Source organism: Myotis myotis, unplaced genomic scaffold (genome assembly GCF_014108235.1).
Source record: "Myotis myotis isolate mMyoMyo1 unplaced genomic scaffold, mMyoMyo1.p scaffold_m19_p_10, whole genome shotgun sequence".
NCBI lineage: Eukaryota > Metazoa > Chordata > Mammalia > Chiroptera > Vespertilionidae > Myotis > Myotis myotis.
This window is the reverse complement of record NW_023416314.1, coordinates 40,496,630-40,516,600: the sequence shown is the minus strand read 5'-3', so window position 1 is coordinate 40,516,600 and position 19,971 is coordinate 40,496,630. Positions and strand designations below refer to the sequence as shown.

General features: G+C 43.8%; 1 protein-coding gene and 2 pseudogenes across 1 annotated transcript; 2 read left to right on the top strand and 1 right to left on the bottom strand.

Annotated features, from left to right (window-relative positions):
* Nucleotides 1–1,674: 1,674 nt before the first annotated feature.
* LOC118664690 lies at nucleotides 1,675–2,493 on the top strand (annotated as a pseudogene).
* Nucleotides 2,494–3,152: 659 nt separating this feature from the next.
* Nucleotides 3,153–7,972, top strand: LOC118664687 (T-cell ecto-ADP-ribosyltransferase 2-like). Its single transcript, XM_036325092.1, has 4 exons — nucleotides 3,153–3,221; nucleotides 4,174–4,254; nucleotides 4,596–5,295; nucleotides 7,577–7,972. Exons 2-4 carry the CDS (start codon nucleotides 4,192–4,194, stop codon nucleotides 7,651–7,653), a joined length of 840 nt encoding a protein of 279 aa, XP_036180985.1. The 5' UTR covers nucleotides 3,153–3,221; nucleotides 4,174–4,191; the 3' UTR covers nucleotides 7,654–7,972.
* An 8,334-nt stretch (nucleotides 7,973–16,306) lies between these two features.
* LOC118664282 lies at nucleotides 16,307–19,289 on the bottom strand (annotated as a pseudogene).
* Between the last annotated feature and the right edge of the window lie 682 nt (nucleotides 19,290–19,971).

Here is a 19,971-nt window from a genome sequence, read left to right as displayed (position 1 = left end):
GGTTTGGGGTTCATGAGAGTAGTGGCCAGGAGCTGGAAGGCCTCCTTCTGGGCCTCAGCCTTGGCCTGACTTGTCTTTGTTTTGGGATTTGGGTCCCTTTGTCTCTATCATTAAAGACCTTAAAGGTCAGGTTAATGGGCTCTTTTTGAGGGGTTTGTGGACCTGTGTCTATTTTTTGAAGTTTATGGTGTGTGTCAGGAGCTGACTATAATAAAAGCATAATATGCTAATTAGACCGGACGTCCTTCCGGATGAAGCCGGAGTTGCCTCTGCCAGGGCTGGGGCACCAGCAGCCTTAGCCCGTGGAGCCCCTTGCATGAATTTTGTGCATTGAGCCTCTAATTGGGATATAAAATGGGTGTTCAGAAGAAGGGTTTCCACTGGGGAGGTGGGGTCTAAGGTGGTAAATTTCTGTAGAGGAGGACAGGAGGACACAGATGTGGTGCCAGGTCAGGTCATGGGCTGGGTCAGACACTCAAATTCCTTAGTAAAGGTGGTCAGGTCAGTGGAAAAAGACCTGAGTTGACTCAATCTGTGTGAGGCTGGACATAGAGAATGGGATGTGGACTCAGACGATGCCCTCAATTCCAGCTGCCTCCCTCGGGAGTGGAATTGGCGTGAGAATAGAAGAGGCTGTTGAGGAAGGCAGACTTTGGGTGGCCTGAGAACGAGTGTGAGATGGGAAAGGCTGTTTGAAGCTCATGTTCTCAGGATTTGGGCTCTCAGGGAGTGGGGGAGAAGGTGGTTAGGAGGGTCTGGATTTTGGGAATCTACTGCAGGTGAGGGAGAGGAGGGAGTGGAGGCCAGTGGTCTGCTGGGTCAAAAGTAGATTCAGAATTAGAAATGTTAGGGGTAAGATGTTTTGTGTGAAGGAGAAAGAGCTGATAGGTAGAGCAGGACTGAGAGGGAGGATTGGGACTGAAGGGTGAAAAAAGGGCTGACGTAGGGAATCTCTGACCATTTTCCAATGCAGTGACAGCAATGATCTAAATTGCTTAGTGTGTTAAAATTGAAAGTGCTGTTTGCAGGTCTTTGAGGCTTATCTAGTTTATGCTGTGGCCAAACAGTGTTACAAAATAAAATGAGGTGGCTGAGCATGATCTCCCGTGAGTGTGCAGAGGGAGTGTAGCGTGGAGAGAGGAAGGGTGAGTGACAGACCACAAATCCAAAGGTGACTGTTTAGGGCAGGGGTTCCTGCTGCTAAACAAATCACCATGAGAAATGAGAGGTGGCCCTCTGGACTGGGCGTCCCCAATCCAGAAGGACCCAAAGCCAAATGGCTGAAGAATCTTCTGGCCTAGCACACTAGGACTTTTGAGATGAGAGACTTCTGAGAAGTCAGTGAGAGAGAGTGGGCAGAAGACCCGGGATGAGGGCAATTGTGGAATGTCACTCACCTAGAGAAGATTGGCTGGTGTGGGATGGAGGGTCAGCACTGGAGAAGGAGAGATTCCCTGTCCGGTGTCTTCCTTGGCTGGCTGGCTGGGGTTGAGGGGGGATCCCCATAAAGAAGGGAGGCCTGATTGAGGCCGGCAATTGAGTCACCCAAGTAGGATTCAGAGGTAAGCCCAAGAAAAGCTGTCGCTGCCTACTGCTAAGTAGAAAACTCGGGGTGACCAAAGCCGGGGCGATGGCTCCCCATCCCCATGGAACCCTCCTGGGTCTCGGCACCAAATGTTAGCCAGCAGGAGGCTGATGAAGGAGCTTAAAGAAATCTGCAAATGTGGAATGAAAAACTTCGGTAACATCCAGCTTGATGAAGCTAATTTATTAACTTGGCAAGGGCTTATTGTTCCTGACAACCCTCCATATGCTAAGGGGGCCTTCAATGCCACAACCTTTTGCGGCGGGGGTTCAGTATCTGAAGAAGGGGCCGATGCACAAATGAAAACATTAGACAAGAAATATGAATTTAGAAGGCATGGGGGGCGAGGTGGAGACCTCTCTCTTCAAGAGGCACACTGAAACCTGACCTTATCTGCTTTTTATTCAGTTTTAGATACACATCTTGCCCTCAGTAAAGCACGACAAACAGGTACTTTGAGGCTATTAGGCCAGGAAGTTGCTTTGAGCCATCAATATCTCAACACAGCCCAGCTAATGTCCAAGGTCCATCGGCCTTCCACGTTCCTGCGTGCACTCTTATGACAGTATTAGGAAAGCGGTGGCTTCCCGCACTTCAGAATGGAAATCAACTTTCCAACAGACTACCCATTTAAACAACTGAAGATTACATTTAAAACAAAGATCTATCACCCTAACATCGATGAAAAGGGACAGGTCTGTCTGCCGGTAATTAGTGCTGAAAACTGGAAGCCAGCAACAAAAACCAAGTAATCCAGTCTCTCATAGCACTGGTGAATGAATGACCACCAGCCTGAGCACCCCCTTCAGGCTGACCTAGCTGAAGAATACTCTAAAGACCGTAAAAAATTCTGTAAGAATGCTGCAAAGTTTACAAAGAAATATGGGGAAAAGTGACCTGTGGATTAAAATCTGCCACAACGCCCGACTGGTTTGGCTCAGTGGATAGAGCGTCAGCCTGCGGACTGAGGGGTCCCAGGTTCGATTCCGGTCAGGAGCATGTGCCTTGGTTGCGGGCACATCACCGGTGGGGGGTGTGCAGGAGGCAGCTGATCGATGTTCCTCTCTCATCGATGTTTCTAACTCTCTATCCTTCTCCCTTCCTCTCTGTAAAAAATCAATGAAATATATTTAAAAAAAAAATCTGCCACGATTCATTCCAGCGAGTGTGAGCAGAGACCCCGAGCAGAGCATTCAGACACCCCGCAAAGCAGGACTCTGTGGAAAATAGACACAGGCCACCACCTGGCATTTGCTTGTGGCAGTTACTAACTTTCTACAGTTGTCTTAATCAAAAGTAGTCTTAGGTAACCTGTAATGAAAGGATTAAAAATTTAAGAAAAGAAAGCTACAGTGGGGAGATAGATATCAGGCATGATTGACTTTAGCCACTTGAGTTTTTAAGTGTCATTTTCCCCCCTCACATTGAAGTAGGGCAATCTGTTCCTAAAGCCTACACAAGGTTCTGGACAAAAACCACACAATAAAAACAACAACAAAAACAAAAACAATACAAAACCACAAATCTAATCTGAAACTGAAAGTATATCTCTCTCCCACATAAAAAGGCCAGAGCACTGCCTTCTCAGGCACTTCTATCAAAGACAGACCAGGACCAAGGATCTCCAGGAAATCAGGTACCTGATAACTCAGTTCTGGTCTCTGAAGGGGAAGGGTCTCTGAGTGTGAGGACCCCAAGAGGGGCACTGAGGAGAGAATGGTGTTTGGATGGGACTGGAAGACTATCTGAAGCCAGAGGTGATTCCTACAGTGGCAGTTATTCCAAGAGCCAAAGCCACAAAGTCAGTTCTGTGTAAGGAACATTCTAGATAGGGAGGTGAGGTCAGACCTGGCAAATAGGGAACCATATCGAAGAACAGACATGCTGTCTATCCATCCCTCTTTAACTTAAAACCTTAATCTTAGATTGTGCAATTTATATCCCAGAATCCTGATGCAGTACTGTTGGTCCCTGTGTCTCATGGTCACTTGTGCAAAAGGGCTCTCCTGCTTCCTATGGTTAGTCAAGCCTAGATCTCCAGGTCAGAATAGGAATATACTTATTTCCCCCCTTCCCCACACCAACTTCTACCTTTCCTTCAAACCAAGAACCCCCGCGAAAGCTTCCATGCATGTTAGCTCCCCTGATAGAAGTAAAGGCTGACAACATTGAGAGATGTTCAGAAGTATTGACTTAAGTTTGAGCCCCAGATTAACAAAACTTTGAGATGATCTTAAAAAACACACACAACTGACACATTTGTGAAAGGACTCATAGTAAATTTTTTAGGGGGAGTAAAATGTCAGGGCTTGTGAAGGATCCACTAAACTGTGGTCTGTTTTTCTCACTGGCCATCTGAGTGACACCCTGCTCTGCCTATGACCAGGATTAACTGTTTCTTTACCAGCTCCCTACTGATTCACTTCTCCCTGTGTGCAGGACCCAGGCAGAAGTCCTGGTTAGCTGTGCAGAAAGCAGAGTATGCAGGACTGGGGCTCCCAGATTTGCAGTAGGGACCGAGTCATCAGCACACTCACAGTGGAACTAATGTTCACACCTCACTTTCATTATCTTATATTTTTTTGCAGTTAGTTTTGAACTTGGAGATGACTTCTCTTCTAGCCACAGCAGTTCGCTTTTTGATCCTAACTCCATGGCTAACACAACAGGTAATATATATCACCCCCTCCAATCTGCATCCTGCTGACCGGCTTTTCCCTCACATCTTTAAAAGTATAGAGTTCCCACAGTTGAGTCTGAGGGCAGAGCCATTTAGAGAGCATGAGTCTGAAAAGATTATTTTAAATATCTAGAAACAAAACAGAGTAACAAAGCCTAGTTTTTCCTTTTTACACTACTCACGGTATAAGATTGTCTTCATGTGTGTACCATACATGAGAGCTATGACAGGAACATGTCGATTTCATGCTAAGCAAGAAGTCCAGACTGTGGGCTCTGGGCGCATCCAGTACTTGCAAATGGGTCCAAGAACACTACCTCTTCTCTACAGGTGACCGGCCGGGTACAACCAGCTAATACATGTTGGCTAGACATGGCTGATGATGCGTTTGATGATCAGTATGACGGCTGTATTAACGAAATGGAGGCTAAAGCACCCCAGCTGTTAGAAGAAGAACTTAAAGTGAATAGAAATTTAAATGCAGAATGGAAAAAGGCAAAGACAAAATGGGAGGAAATAAAGAACAAAATAGACTCATCAAAACAACTCAAAGATTCCCATGGAATAGCTCTAGTCGCCTATACTGGAGATATTGGAACAGAATTTAACAAAGCTGTCAGAAACTTCCATCAAAATACAAATAAGTTTCAGTTTAAAGCCTTCCATTATTATTTGACAAGAGCTCTTCAGCTTCTCAAGCCAACGAATTGTTATACAGTTTATAGAGGCTATAAGACAAAGTGTAATTACATTGGAAAAGGAAATGTACGTTTTGGCCAAGTTGCCTCATCATCTCTCTCTGAAAAAGTAGCTATAAATTTTACTGACAATCGTAAGGGAACACTGTTTACCATCAGAACCTGTTTGGGTGTTAAAATTGAAATGTTCTCTTACATTCCATCACAAAAGGAAGTGCTAATTCCAGGCTATGAAGAATATCAGAATGTCATCCAAAATAACAATGACGTTTCACTTGACAGGCCCAAAATATCTAAGAGTAACTACAATTGCTTCTATATCAACAGCTCAGGTGAGTCTGGGACTGTGTCCCAGGTGGGAGTGGTGGGGACATCCTGGAATAGAAGAGGGAGTTCTCTGCTACCAGAAGCTACCAGGGCAGAGAACAATGGGGCCTTCAACCAATTGCTGATGAGTATTAGGTCCCTAAAAATACAGGGCTGATATCCTGGAATAGAGAGCAGCTCAGGCAGTTCCTCGTCCGGCCATGCTCTTAACGTCCCTGCTGTGCAAAACGGTCAGAAAGAACTGCTGGACACCAGGAAACATGAGTTTTGGAAACTAATATGTCAGGTGGTATAGGAAAGGTTGGGAGAGTTGGGAGACCTGTTCTCAGGCAGGACAATACAGCCACTGCAGTAATCCTGCCAGGAGATGAGGGTGCCTGAACTGAGCAGGGGGCTGTGGGGATCAAGGGAAGCTGGGGAACTGGTGTTGTCTATGAGATATTCTAGGAGAAAGACAGGAGGGGCAGTATGGTTAGAAAATAGGATGGTGGGCCTTGAGATTTCCAGTGTCGGTAGTTTTCAGGTTGTGAGTTGTTTGTAGGTCATTTCCATAGCAGAGGTTGGTTATATTGAAGAACAGGTGAATAGTGTTGGAGCTGAGGAAATCAAAGAACTGAAAGAGTTTGCACCAATAGTAGACCACATGCACAGGATGATACCTAGACTTATGAAGGTTAGAGATGGTAAAACCATCAGTGAAGGCATATGAGTGAAGACATAACAGTAGTGGCTGAAAGGCTGTTTACCTGTCCAGCCCTGTGATGGGTGAGAAAGTGCCACCAAGGGTTGCTTCCACTTTACCCAACCTTTCCCAAGGTGTCCTGGCTCTCAGGTTTCCTAGCATTTACACCTATCATTCCTTCTGGCCTGAGATCTCTGACTTCATGTCGTATTTCATCCAATCTGAGACACTATCAATTTAGTAAAGTAATTATCTTTCACTAGCTCAGATATCACTTCTAATTCTAAGGCTTCCTTGATACTCTCAGGCAAAATTAAATATTGTACCATGCTCCATGCCATAAGTTCAGAGTCAGACAACCTTACTGGTAATCCAGGCTCAACAAAGATTAGTTCTGTGAATTTGAACAAGTTACCTGAGCAATCTATGTTTCAACTACCTCATCTGTAAAATGAGGATACAAATAGTAATACTTCAGTAGTGTCTGTGAGAATTAAAGAAGTTCTTAACTTATCTCCCGGGACATCGGTATTGCTTAACAAATACTCTTCTTTTTTTTGCCCCCATGGAGAACCTTGTATGCATCTCAGCCATACGTTCACCATCTCTATGGTAATAATTTGTTTACAGTCTGGTAATCTCTTTAGTGCCAGAGACTTTGTCTTCCTGCTTCCTCTGCACCCAGGGCCTGTCAGTAATGCCTGGCTTTAATCAGGGCTCCAGTAGTTGTTGCTGAAGGAAGTTAGGTTTCATTGAGATGCCAGGGTCCAGCCAGAAGTGGATCTGAGCTGCAGAGGGACTGAGTATTCAGCAAGTTTCAACCAAATTAGTCGTTATGCTCTGAAAGGTTGCTGGAAACAAGAGAAAAGTTTGAGGTAGAAAGGGACTGCAGAGAATGATTACTGGGGGACTCTGAGCTTTTACCTGTAGAAATTCTGAATTTGGAGCAAGCCTAATACAAACAGGACAACCAGGAAAACAATCCTGCAGAGGAAAGGTGCTGCGCTCCCATCTCAGGCGCAGTGCTTGATGTTCATTCAGATTCAGGCAGACTGAGCTGAGACCCCAGGAGAGGAGGCCAGATCCCACCCAAAGACAGAACTCGTATTAACACTAGACTAGAGTATATATGTTGCTGCAAAAGATGTATGTTCATGAGGTCCCGACCCAGAAACATATTCCTAAGTGGACAAAGACAAACATGGAGGGGCTCCCACAGTGGCCAGGGATCTGCAGGGCCCATGTCGGGAAAGCCTTTCTTACTGAGGCACATGTGGCTGGCAGCACAGGGGCCTGAGAAGTGGGGATGGGAGGGTGTGAGGGGCCCATAGCCCTGAGAACTCAGTCCACTCAATGTGACCTTAAATTCAGAGACCCAAAAGGATGTGTTCTCACAGTCCACTCCCTCTCTGATATTCCTGGGTATTTCAGGAGCTGCTGAAAGGCAAAAGGAGATTCTAATTGCTGGCTAAGTAAAAGGAACTCCTCAGGCTCACACTGGTGGTGTTTTGATCCTGGGGGGAAGCTTGAAAAGTCTGGGAGGCACATGTCTTAAGAAACACCATAGAGAAACCAAATCTTTCCTTCTCTTCCTCCCACTGCAGGAACAAAAGAAAGTTCTGCATTCATTCTGCTGCTGCCTGGCCTCCTGGTTCTGAGGTTCCTCCCTGCTGAGCTGTAACCTTGCCCTTCCTGGTGCCTTGGTCTACATGGTGCCAGTGACCAATTCCAGCATGTCATAATTTCAAGAGTTTCATCAAAAGGTTGATGAGACTTGGGGACTCAACAGGGTTGAGTCACACATGTAGTCACCTGTTGGGAATGGCTGAAGGCATTTCCCCAAACTTGAAAGGATACATTAAATTGATTGTTGCTGCCGGACAGTTAAAGGGCAACTTAATCTGCATGTTATTGCCTCCTACTGGCCAAACACCTGAACAGTTGTAGGCTAATTCCCCCATTCTGACAATGGACTCTGTACTAAACCCTGACCCTTTGAAGTGTATATCTCTGCCCCACCTCAGGACAAATTGTGTTAATAAAAAGCATGGGGTCCTGGGGACAGGGAGAACCTAAGACCTTAGACTTAAGACCTTAGATCTTAGCTCCTTTAGCTAAGCTCCACTGACCCCCAATGCCTTTCAAAATTATATTTCATCTCCGGACTCTTTTACAGTCTCTGGATTCCTATGTCATCTGCGCACAGCCTCTTCTCCAGATTCCTGAACCCTTCTTGATGCTGGGACAAGAACCCAGGAAGCATGGGGTATTGGGAAGGGAGGGACGCAGGGTCTGTGTGTGGCTTATGTTAGTGCTCATATCCCCCAAGACATCTAAGGGATCTTCTAGGTCTAAACACAAAAGTATGCTTCCTGTCTCCAAATGCACTTGCTACCTGAGATAAGTCCCTAGTCTCTCGACACTTCGCTGTGATTAAAAAGCAATGCTTTTACACACTGTCAGCAGGAAAGGTCTTTAAAATGCAACTTAATCTTGATGAATGTTATAATCTAAAGCAATAAACCACTGATAACCACACCTTGCTTTTCTATGACTAGATATTACTACTAGCTGTATTCTTTGCCCAGGAAATTCTCCCAGATCATTAGATGTGATGCTGGCATTTTCACAGTTGAGAAGCTTCATGCCTTATACTTCTCACAAATATCCTTGAAGCCCTGATTGATTGAGCCAGAAATACCAGAGCTGTGTTAGATAAATCCTCCCTGCACCACCCCACCAGAAACCCAAGCAGTCACCAAGCCCTGTCAACTTAACAATAGCTCTCTATTGATTGGGGAAGTATTTCTTAAGACAAAAAAAAAGCATAAGCTATAAAGAAATTTTTTGACATAATAACAACAATATAACTCTAATGTATTGGGTACTTACTATGTATTAGGCACTCATTGTTCTCCATTGTTCTAAGCACTTAATATGTTTAGTCATTTAGCCCTCATAATAACCCTATAAGGTAAGGTGTATTTTTCTCCAATTTAATAATTGAGGCACTGAGGTTATGTAATTCACTGTCAAAGAATAAAACAAAGGTAAGGAACAAGGGAAGGGAATAGACTAGGGAGAGGAAGGGGGTGAAGTGTTAGGAGGGGTTATTCTAATTAAGCAGTGAAAACTAGTACTCCTCATAGGATAGAGTCCATAGGTCTGCACATAATTGGCTACAATAAATCCTAAATTCTTTGCAGTTAAAATCTGGCATACAGCCCTAGCTGGTTTGGCTCAGTGGATAGAGCGTCAGCCTGCGGACTGAAGAGTCCCAGGTTTGATTCCAGTCTAAGGCACATGTCTGGATTTCGGGCTTGATCCCTAGTTGGAGGTGTTCAGGGGGCAGTCAACCAATAACTCTCTCTCATCATTGATGTTTCTATCTCTCTCACCCTCTCCCTTCCTCTCTCTGTGAAATCAATAAGAACATATTTTTAAAAAATCGGCATACAGTCCTGGCCGGTGTTTCCCAGTGGCTTGGGCATTCTTCTGTGCATGGAAAGGTTGCCAATTTGGTTCCCCTTCGGGACACATGACCAGGTTTCGAGATGGATCCCCAGGAGCGGGGGTGCAGAAGGCCACTGATCAATGTTTCTCTCTCTCTCCCTAAATTAAAAAAAAAAAGAAAATCTGGCATAGAGGGGTCATTAAAAGTTTATGATCAACCTCAGCAGAAAGAACCACTTTGATGAAATAAAGCATCCATTTTATGTCTGTTGATCTCCTAGTTGAAAAAGGCACATTGTTGCAAAACACCTGGGGAATAAATAAAGCAGAACCCTATGTGATAAATGATGAACAGGCAATATTAGAAGGATATAACTTCCTTCTTTCCCCTTCCTCCCCCAATTCCAAATCACAAACAGCAGCTAATTGTATAACCTCATCTGTTCTAGCCAACCCCACTCTGGCCCTGACGACTTCTGTTATTACTCTTGTTAAGAGTAATTCTAAAACTGAAAGGGACCATAGGAAATGCACATTCATACCCAGAATGCTTTCTTCCTTCTGAGCATGAGGATTCTCAGAGACCCATGGAGATCAAGGGTCCACAAGTTAGGATTCTGGCAAGACTTTCAGTCAAACAAAACCAACATCCAGAGGACACTCCACAAGGGTGAGGGTATGAGCTGCTGGAACAGAATCAGTAGTTGGTCCACACCAGGGAGCTGGGAAGTGAAGGCCCTTCCTTCCTTCCTTCCTTCCTTCCTTGGAAGACACACCCTTGGCCTGTGCTGCAGGGGAGGCTGAGCTCATTAAAATACAAGATACTGACTCAGCAGACACCAACACTATTCTCTTAGAATTCAAACAACTAAGTTGTTCCAGATATTTCCTTAGGAAACGGCAACATGAGAAACGTTCCGGAGATTCACTGCCTAAGTGTTTGTGTGCAGGAGAAGGTAGAGGGGTTCTCACCCGCAGAGCAGCGTTGTGTAGGGATTGGAGAGGTGGTCAGTGCACCTCATGGTGATGGGTCAAGCGGTCATTCTGGTCAGTCTGCTGTTATGGTCGCTGGGCTTTTATTATATAGGATGCTCTCAGAACCTGCCTATATCTTCCTCAGACAACAATCTCTGTACCTGATATATCTCCATACTTGAGGGCTGTTCCAGAACCACAGAAAGCTGTCTCACTCACCCACACTCAGCAAGCTGGAAGTGCTGGGGATGAATACTTCCTGGATCAGCCCTGGGCCCATGACTGATGAGACCTGGTGTAAAATACCCCAGCTCCCCCATCTCCCTAGTGAGATGAGTCTGAGGTATGCTTTGTACCCTTTTCTAGTTGGTCTTTGACAAGTTGGTCTTTGGCTTAGTAACATACCCTTCTCTGGCTGCCTTCCCTTCCCTATGTCACTTCTCTATCTCCCCTGTAGGTGGCCCCTGCATCTCCCAAATAAACTGCCTGCACTGGGATCTTGCAGTAGGCTGGCCATTGAGGGAACCCACACTGAGACACTTTGCCTGACTGGTCTGGAATTGAGGGAAAGTGGATACATGGGTGGAGGGGGGACAATCTGTTTCAGGACTTAGAGACCAGACTGAGAGGTTAGACTCAAGCAAGGAAACCATTCATGCGCTGGGTGATATTTGAGTATTTTTCTAAAATTTACTTTTTCACATTTGATGTATTAATTACTAGGTTTCTACAAACATTGCAGTTCTCATTGAGTTCTGGCTAATAAAATCATGCTGAAATCAGAGATTGCAGCCTTTGTATCTATTATTTGGCTGTCAAAAGAAACTGTAGAGAGAGAAATATTATTAAGGTGTAACACAAAGATGAAATTCAGAGCGATGAAGCCATTCTCAAGACCCTGTTAGAGAAAAGTGAAGGCTGAGGATAGCAGTCACAAGACTATAGCTCTCATGAATAGACCATAGCTCTTGGGATTTTATTTATAGCCATCCTTTTCAATATATTCTTGCTTTTTAAAGTTATCTGGAAAGTCCCTTTAAAAACACTGGATCTTTACCCTGGCTGGCCTAGCTCAATGGTTAGAGTGTTGGCCTGTGCACAGAAGGGTCTAGGGCACATACCTGGGTTACCAGTGGGTTCGCTGCCTACCCTGCGGGGGTGGGTACAGGAGGCAACCAATAGATATGTCTCTCCCACATTGATGTTTCTCTCTCTCTCTCTCTCTCTCTTCTCCTCCCTCCCTCTCTCTCTGAAAAGCAATGGAAAAAATATCCTCAGGTGAGGATTAACAAAAAACATTGGGTCTTCAAAATTTTAATATTATTTCCTATGGTCGGAAACCTCAAATCTCAAAGCATCTACACTAATAAAAGACAAAGATGCTAACTGACCATACCTTCGCTATGCCCATCAGCCAATCAGAAGAGTATGCAAATTAACCCAATAAAGATGGGCAAGACAGCGCCATCGGCCACCCACCCCACCGCCATCCAGGCCTGCAATGTGCAACCCAGCGTGGGTTCTGGGCCTGCCATCTGCAACCCGGGGAGTGGGCCTAAGCCAGCAGGTGGTTTTCTCCTGAGGGGTCCCAGACTGTGACAGGGCACAGGTCGGGTTGAGGGACTCCGCCCCCCTCACCCCCGCCAGTGCACAAATTTTTGTGTACCGGGGCCTCTAGTCACATAATAATTGGTTGTCATGGGAAACTGCATAACTGTGACTGGTGTCTGTAACTCCTAAAGTATATAAATAGCCTAAACCCCTTTGTTGTGCAGAAAGGACTCAAAATTTCATATCTGGCTCTTCTCATTTAGGCCCAGAATAAAATTTATAAGGTTAGTGACTCTTTGTCCTAATACAACACATTTGGGAGATTTAAATTAGAAATTTGACAAATCTATCATATGCCCTCTGCCTTGCAGGCTTAGAAACATGGATCAATCTTTTATTGAGGTATTTCTCTTGCTACAAAAGTTCAGAAACATAGAATCATCTTTTATGTGTGGACTCTTATTAATCAATTTCACAGGGAATGCTGTATTAAAAACACACAGAATAACTAGGTTCGTTAATTTAGCTGGAACTCTTTCTGCAGAGGGGACTGGATATTTATATTCTCTGGTCAGGGCACTTTTGCCCAATAGGTAGGCTACCCAAGGAGTCAAATTACAATCAGAAATTTGCCTGGCACGCATGACTTCAAAACAAAGGGAATTTGATCATTTGAAAGGTTAATGACTTCACATTAAGTTGGGGTGACACTCTTCCCCTGCTCCCAGGAAAACTGAATGCATATTTTGTGTCTATGGAATGTGAAAGGGCAGAAGAAAAATTGAAGGAAAAGAATAAACCAGAATAAGTGAATCAATGATTTCCATGGAACAGCCCTCATGGCCTAAGTTTAGCAGAGCTAGAATTCCATCAAAATTCACATAACTTTCAGTTCAAAGCCTTCCATATTATTTGACAAGAGCTATTCGGCTTCTCAATCCAGGGAGGGAAGTGTTACACCATTCATAGAGGCTCCCACAAAGGTGCCTGAATATTCATTACCGTGGGCCATTTGCCTCACATCTTTTTCTCAACAAATAGCTACTCATCCAGAACATTTGATGGATTTTTTGGTCCAGAGTCTTCTCTTCCATGGATGATATTTGGATGGACACTGATAGTGTTTGTCCTTGTGGTTCCTTTTTTCTATAAGCATATCTAACCAATAAATCTTCTGGTGGACACTTTCTTTCTATAGATATTTTTAATACATTTACCCAGTCCAGATCGGCATAGATTCTTAAGTATGGGTCTATGAATAGGAGAACTAAGATTCTTGGGTTCCTGAAAATTGAATGCATATTTTGTCTATGGAAATTTTCTCCAGGGAGGATTCATAGCTTTTATCATCCTCCAGATAACTCCCTTCATCTCTCATGAAACAAGAAGACCCCTGGGGTAGAGTCTGACTAGGGTCTGTTAGTGATTACGGATCCTAAATTGGAAGAATATTTTTTAATCATAAGGCTAAATCAAAGCCATAAATTTAATTCTTCATAGGGAAGTTTGTGTGGGTTCATGATACATGTTTCATATATGAGCTCTGTGGCAGGAATGCATGAAATTTCATTCTGAGCAAGAAACCTATTCTGTGAGTTCTGAGTACAGACATGGCCAATAACACGGTTGATGATTGGCATGTGGGCTGTACTGAAGAAATAGAGAAAAAGTCACCCCAGGTGTTAAAAGAACTGGAAGCAAATAAAAAATTTTTTAAATTGAATGTAAAATGGCAGGAAACACACACACACACAGAATAAGTGAATCAGTGATTTCCATGAAATAGCTTTTTTGGCCTAACTTTAGCAGAACTAGAATTCCATCAAAATTCACATAACTTTCAGTTCAAAGCCTTCCATTATTAACTGACAAGAGCTATTGAGCTTCTCAATCCAGAGAAGTGTTACACAATTCATAGAGGCTCTCACACCAGGTGCCTGAATATTCATTACTGTGGGCCATTTGCCTCACATCTTTTTCTCAACAAATAGCTACTCATCCACCTTATTTTAGCGGAGAGGATCCATTCTTTGACATCAGAACCTTCTTAAGAATTTCTATTAAAGAATATGCTTTTCATCCACGTGAAGATGAAGCGCAAATTCCAGGCTACAAATGTTGGAATGTCAACATTTTTTAAAAAGATAAAGAGAAATACTACTAAATGTTAACTTTAAAAACAGTAATTTAAAAATTAACCTTAAATATTATTTTATATGACAGAGTTATGCAAAGAGCTGAGGTCTGAGAAAACCTCAGTGTATTGCTTGCTGATTCCAAAGAAATAACCAGAAAGACTGGCTGTGAAAGACATGGGTTTATTAGGACTTAATGCACACCAGTGGCGGTTGGCTGATAGAGTTTTCTGTGCCTCAGGCTTTCTCAGTACAAGGTTAAACAGAATACAGAAAACAAAAGAAAACAAGGCATGCAGGGGACTTGGGGGGCAGCGGGGACAAGCTGGCACAAGAGCTGTGTGAGATAAAAATGCTAGCTGTGCCCTAGCTGGTTTGCCTCAGTGGATAGAGTGTCGATATGTGGACCAAAGGGTCCCGGGTTCGATTTCGGTCAAGGGCACGTACCTTGGTTGCAGGCTTCTCCCAGGCCCTGGTCAGGGTGCGTGCAGGAGGCAACCAATCGATGTGTTTCTTTCATATCGATATTTCTCTCTTCCACTCTCTCCAAAAATCAATTGAAAAATATCCTCGAGTGAGGATTAAAAAAAAGCAAAACAAAAACAAACACAAAAACAAACCCCAAAAACCCGCTAGCTGTTTTTCTGCAGTTGTTTACAGTCCAGGCTCACATCTAGAAGCAGTTTCTATTGGGCCGTTTCTTGATTGAGGAGCTGGCCACACTCCCAAGTTCTCACAGTCTGCTTACAGATGGCCTTCATCATATTCCCACGGGGTGGAGCTTGGGAAGGGGCCATACAGACAGTAATTTCAACTGCTTCTCCAGTGGCTCAGGTGAGTCTTGGACTGTGTTCCGGATGGGAGTGGTGAGGCCTTCATGAAATAGAAGAAGCCAGAGGGCAGAGAACAACAGGTCCTTCAACCAGCTGCTGAAGAGTATTAGGTTCCTAAAAAGACAGGACCGATATCCTGGAATAGAGAGCAGCTAGGGCAGTTTCTAGTCCAGCCAAGCTCTCACCCTCCCTGCTGTGCAAAAAGGTCAGAATGATCTGCTGGGTTCCAAGGAACATGCGTTATGGAAAAATACCAGAATGTGTGGCAATGGAAAGTCAGGGGGGTCAGAAGACCTGGATCCAGGCAGAATGGAGTGGCTACTGCGTTAAAACCTGGGCAAACATGCCGGTGCCTGAACTGAAGCAGTGCTGTGGTGACTGAAGGAGGTCAGGGAACTGGTGTTCTCTATGAGTTGTTCTAGGAGAAAGAACCTGAGAGCCGGGTGGGAGGGGAGTATGGTCAGAAAACAAGAGGATGGAGCTCAAGATTTCAAAGGTAGAATCATTAAAAACTTTGATTAGATTCTGGAATATCTCCATGGAAATGTGCTCTGAAATTTCTCTAAAAAATAGAAGCCTTTTGCCCGGCCAGCGTGGCTCAGTGGTTGAGCGTCAACCTATGAACCAGGAGGTCATGGTTTGATTCCTGGTCGAAGCACATGCTCAGGTTGCGGGCTTGATCCCCAGCATGGGGCGTGCAGGAGGCAGCTGGTCAATAAGTCTCTCTTATCATTTCTCTCTCTCTTTCGTCTCTCTCTCTCTCTCTCTCTTTCTCTCTCTCTCTCTTTCTCTCCCCCCTTTTCCCCCCTTTCACTTCCTCTCTGAAATCAATTAATAAAGAGAAGAAGCATTCTAAAGACAAAAAAACAGAAATCAAAGCTTTCAGTTTCAGAAACTATTTTCAGTTTTAGAGGGACTGTGAGTTTTTGCAAGGAGTCTAAAAAATGTCTTTTAAATTCACATCAGGCCTTAATGGGAACAAGTAAGTAGGCCAGCAGAGGAGAGATGCTACCCAACATTTGAATGTAATGATTACCACCAGACACTGGTAAAGAAGCTAGATTTCATCAAGAGTCAGAAAAACAATTAGCATATGAGTAGGACAAATAGTTCACAACTTTGGTCAGAGAAAGAATTTGTTGCAAATAATAGGATTTCCATGAGGTCAGAGCCAGAGACACATTCATGGGTAGAGAGACAAGCACAGAGGGACCCCTATGATGGCCAGAGGCTCTCTAGGCCCCCACAGGAAAGGTCTCTCTTTCAGGGAGCTGCATTCAAGGTGCCAAGTCACTCAGAGCTGAGGACTTACAGCCTGAAGAGCCAAGACCTAGAAGCAGGAGAGACTAAGTTGCGCATCAGGCTTGCCAGCGCAACTATCAGACTCTCAGGTTGGAACTTCCAATAGAGAGGACAAGAACCGAAGGACAATGTCCTTGGGATCTTCCAAGGTGTTGCAGGATTTCCTGGTAGGTGAGAGGGTTTCCAGCTGGGAGTCCAGAGGAGTGGACCTGAGAGCCCCTCTGCCTGAATTACTGGTTGAAGTATGTTGCTGGAAAGGTCTAAGAGGCCCATGTTCTCAAACATTTCTTCCCTTTCCAGGTACACGAGAAGGTCCTGTCTTCCTGGTTCACTTTCCTGGACCTGCTGAACAATAGTCCTCACCTGGTTCCTGATTTTACATTGTCTTCAGTGTAGAGTCTATATAAAAGGGAAGGGTGGGGGTCTGACTGCTTCCTTTGTTATGCCAAATATTAGGAGGCATAAGTAGAATCTTTTCCTTGGTTCACAGTTACTGCTTTTTTTTTTTTTCTACATAGAAATCCAACGGATCTCTGAGTTGTACTACAAGATTATGTGATCTGTTTTGAGAATTACCAGCAAATACAACATATATTGTTTAAGTCCTTCAGAATGATTAACAGCTGTATACACTGTCAGCAATAGTATTAAAGATATACATATATAAAATAATTATAAATATTATAACTCAAAGAAATAAATGATCTATAAAAATGTTTCCCCTTCTGTGACTTTATTTATTTGCAATTATTATTGTTTTATTTAGGCGCATATTGTTTTAAAAGCCTCCCTCTTACTAAAATTCAAAAATATCCCATCCTGTCTTGAAAACATTAAAACAGCTTTGTAAAAAGTTATCCATCAGAGTCAGGTTAAAGATTGAATTTATGGTGAATAATTAGTAAAGGTAGTTGTGCCAATTCATTTTGCTACCCATGAGTCTGGCTTGAAGTTATATTTGTGGGCTAATAAACATTTTACACTTATTTACTAAGGCTATGTTAAAGTCTCAATGTTTTTATGAAGATGACCCCACTGATCTTTGATCACTGGGGGCATGTGCATTCAGTGGTATTTCTGGAACTAAGAGAATTTGTGCTAAGTTGGGTCCCATTTCTCACCCAGTGAAAGATTGGCAATACTAGCTTATGTGGCCAGCGGAAGACATGTGATGTATTTAGCCTAACTCAAAGCTATGCATGTAAACAGAGATAGGCCTCTGCCATAATCAGTTAAAAACATGCTTACATACTAAATGCCTTCAGTGGTTATAAAAAGTTTATGTAAGCGAGACAACCTAATATGAAAGTGGTTAAATTGTTTTCAATTGGTGTCATCTACTAAGACCTGCCTATGTCCATTGGTGCAAGTTGCCAGAGGTGCCCATGAGCAAATAAAACAACATATGTATTTAAAAAATCCCAGATAAATAAGTAGTGCTAAAAAAGAATAAAAATTAAATATTAGTTTTGTGGTTAACAGTAATGAACAACCTTTGATAAAATAGTCCCGGTGGGGAAGAAGAAGAGCTTTTGTTCATTTTTAAATGGCCGCCATGTTGAAACTTGGCTTCTCATAGAAAAATTTTTTAAATTTTTTTTTATTGATTTTAGAGAGGAAGGGAGAGGGAGAGATAGAAACATCAATAATGAGAACGAACCATTGATTGGCTACCTCCTGCACACCCCCTACTGGGGATCGAGCCCGCAACCTGGGCATATGCTCCTGACCAGAATCAAACCTGGGACCCTTCAGTTCACAGGCCGATGCTCTATCCACTGAGCCAAACCAGCTAGGGCTCTCATAGAAATTTCGGTCTCCTTCACTCGCTTTTTATTAACCAGGTCATTATGCTTTGTGATGGCAGCTGTCACCTCGTTCGTGGCCCTTGCTTGGTAAACTGATGTCCAAATTTAAGGATCCTTGAATTATCCTTGAGCATCTGGGCAAGTTCCATCTCTACAGCTGTTCCCAGCTGCTGTCTCTGGTTATTGATCTTTCTGTCAAGGTGTGGTTTTCCTCTTAGTGCCTCTACCAGGGCCATGATCCCAGCTCCAGTTTTAAAATTGGATTTAATGTTTAGACTTTTCAAGGTCTTGTTTACTTTCAGCTTAAATACAAAAGCAATTGCCATAGGGTCATGTCAAGTTCAGCCAGGCTGAACTTCCTGACATGGGTGTTGGCCTCTAGCAGTGGTTCTCAACCTTCTGGCCCTTTAAATACAGTTCCTCATGTTGTGACCCAACCATTAAAGTTATTTTTGTTGCTACTTCATAACTGTAATGTTGCTACTGTTATGAATTGTAATGTAAATATCTGATATGCAGGATGGTCTTAGGTGACTCCTGTGAAAGGGTCATTTGACCGCCAAAGGGGTCGCAACCCACAGGTTGAGATCCGCTGCTAGAGACTTTGCAGATTCCTTCAGGGTTGGAATTGGAATGTTCTTAATGTTGTTGAGATTAACTTCTTGGAAGCTGGGATCGTTGGCTTTCATCTGCTGCAGACTTACTTCCACATTTGTGGGGCTGGGTGGTCCTCACATACAGGCTTGACCTTTTCACCTTTGACCACATTTCTCACGGGCCCTTTGCCACCTTTACTGTTGGGTATTCTTCATCAAACTTTGGGTTATTGAGCAAATTGTGTACTCTAAGAACAGCTGCAAGATTGTAGAGTTCAGTGTCGGGGGCACTGGCCAAAGTTTCTTCCAGTTCTGGATCAAGGGTTACTTTGTCTTCTTTACGCATTTCTACGGGGTTTTCTTTGGGGATAAAGACTCTCTCTTTATTTTCTCCAGTGAAAGGCACAAAGTCTTCCCTGTCTTTCTGTTCCAAAGCCTCCTTCTCCAGGTACATGAGGAGGTGCTCACAGCCAAATGGTCCGGTGGCAGCTTTCTGTGTCTGGTCTTTCTGTCGGAATCCAGCTGGTAGCAGGGCACTCTTGGGATCTAGGTCATCAAGAACATTTTCCAAGTGTTTCAGTTCCTCTTCTGAGAGTTTTCCAAAAAGCTCATCTTCATCAATGTTCTTATATTTCTCCAAGTCGTTTTGGAAAGGGAGTGCCATGGTTTCTTAGATGCCTTTCTCTTGGGCAGCGCACATTTAAATGGGCCAGCTTCCTGAGACTTCAGAATGCCTTTGTGCACCCATCCCTGAACCGGAAGTGGGAGACGTCAGTTGGTCAGCTCCCAATTTAGTGGGGCCAGGAGCAGGTCCCCTTTCTGTCACTAGAGAATCCTATAGGCTGTGTTAGTTCCTGGGTAGGGTTTTCCTGACTTAGCTAATCCTTTAGCTGTACAGGTAGTAACAGCTCCTGTGGAAGGCTTTTCACGGCTTTTCTTGATGCCCTGAATGCCCAGGTAAAACTCTGAAAATCATCCCAGACCAGGATGTACTGATGACCTCTGTGCTCTTGACATTTTGGGTTGGGTAATTCTTTATTGTGGGGAGCTGCCTTGTGTAGTATAGGGCATTTGTCAGTAATCCTGGTCTCTACCCACTAGATGCCAGTAGCACCCCAACTCCAGTTGCAACAAATGTCTCCAGACATTGCCAAATGTCCTGTGGGGCAAAATCGCCCATCAGGCTTGCCAGTGCAACAATCTGAGATTATTGAGAACCACTACCTTAGATACTTCCACCTCCTTGCTCCTGGACACCTAACTCATCATAAAGTCCTGTTGACTATACCTTCTTGAATTATCTCTCAAATCTAGTCCCTCTGTTCAGTCTCCACTGTTCCTGGTCT

What these genes read in the sequence shown, in the direction of transcription:
- LOC118664687 (XM_036325092.1), top strand. Translation starts at nt 4,192, where the DNA reads ATGACTTCTCTTCTAGCCACAGCAGTTCGCTTTTTGATCCTAACTCCA. An exon ending in CTCCATGGCTAACACAACAG is followed by an intron (nt 4,255 to 4,595) that starts GTAATATATATC and finishes TCTTCTCTACAG; the next exon opens with GTGACCGGCCGGGTACAACC. An exon ending in CTTCTATATCAACAGCTCAG is followed by an intron (nt 5,296 to 7,576) that starts GTGAGTCTGGGA and finishes CTCCCACTGCAG; the next exon opens with GAACAAAAGAAAGTTCTGCA.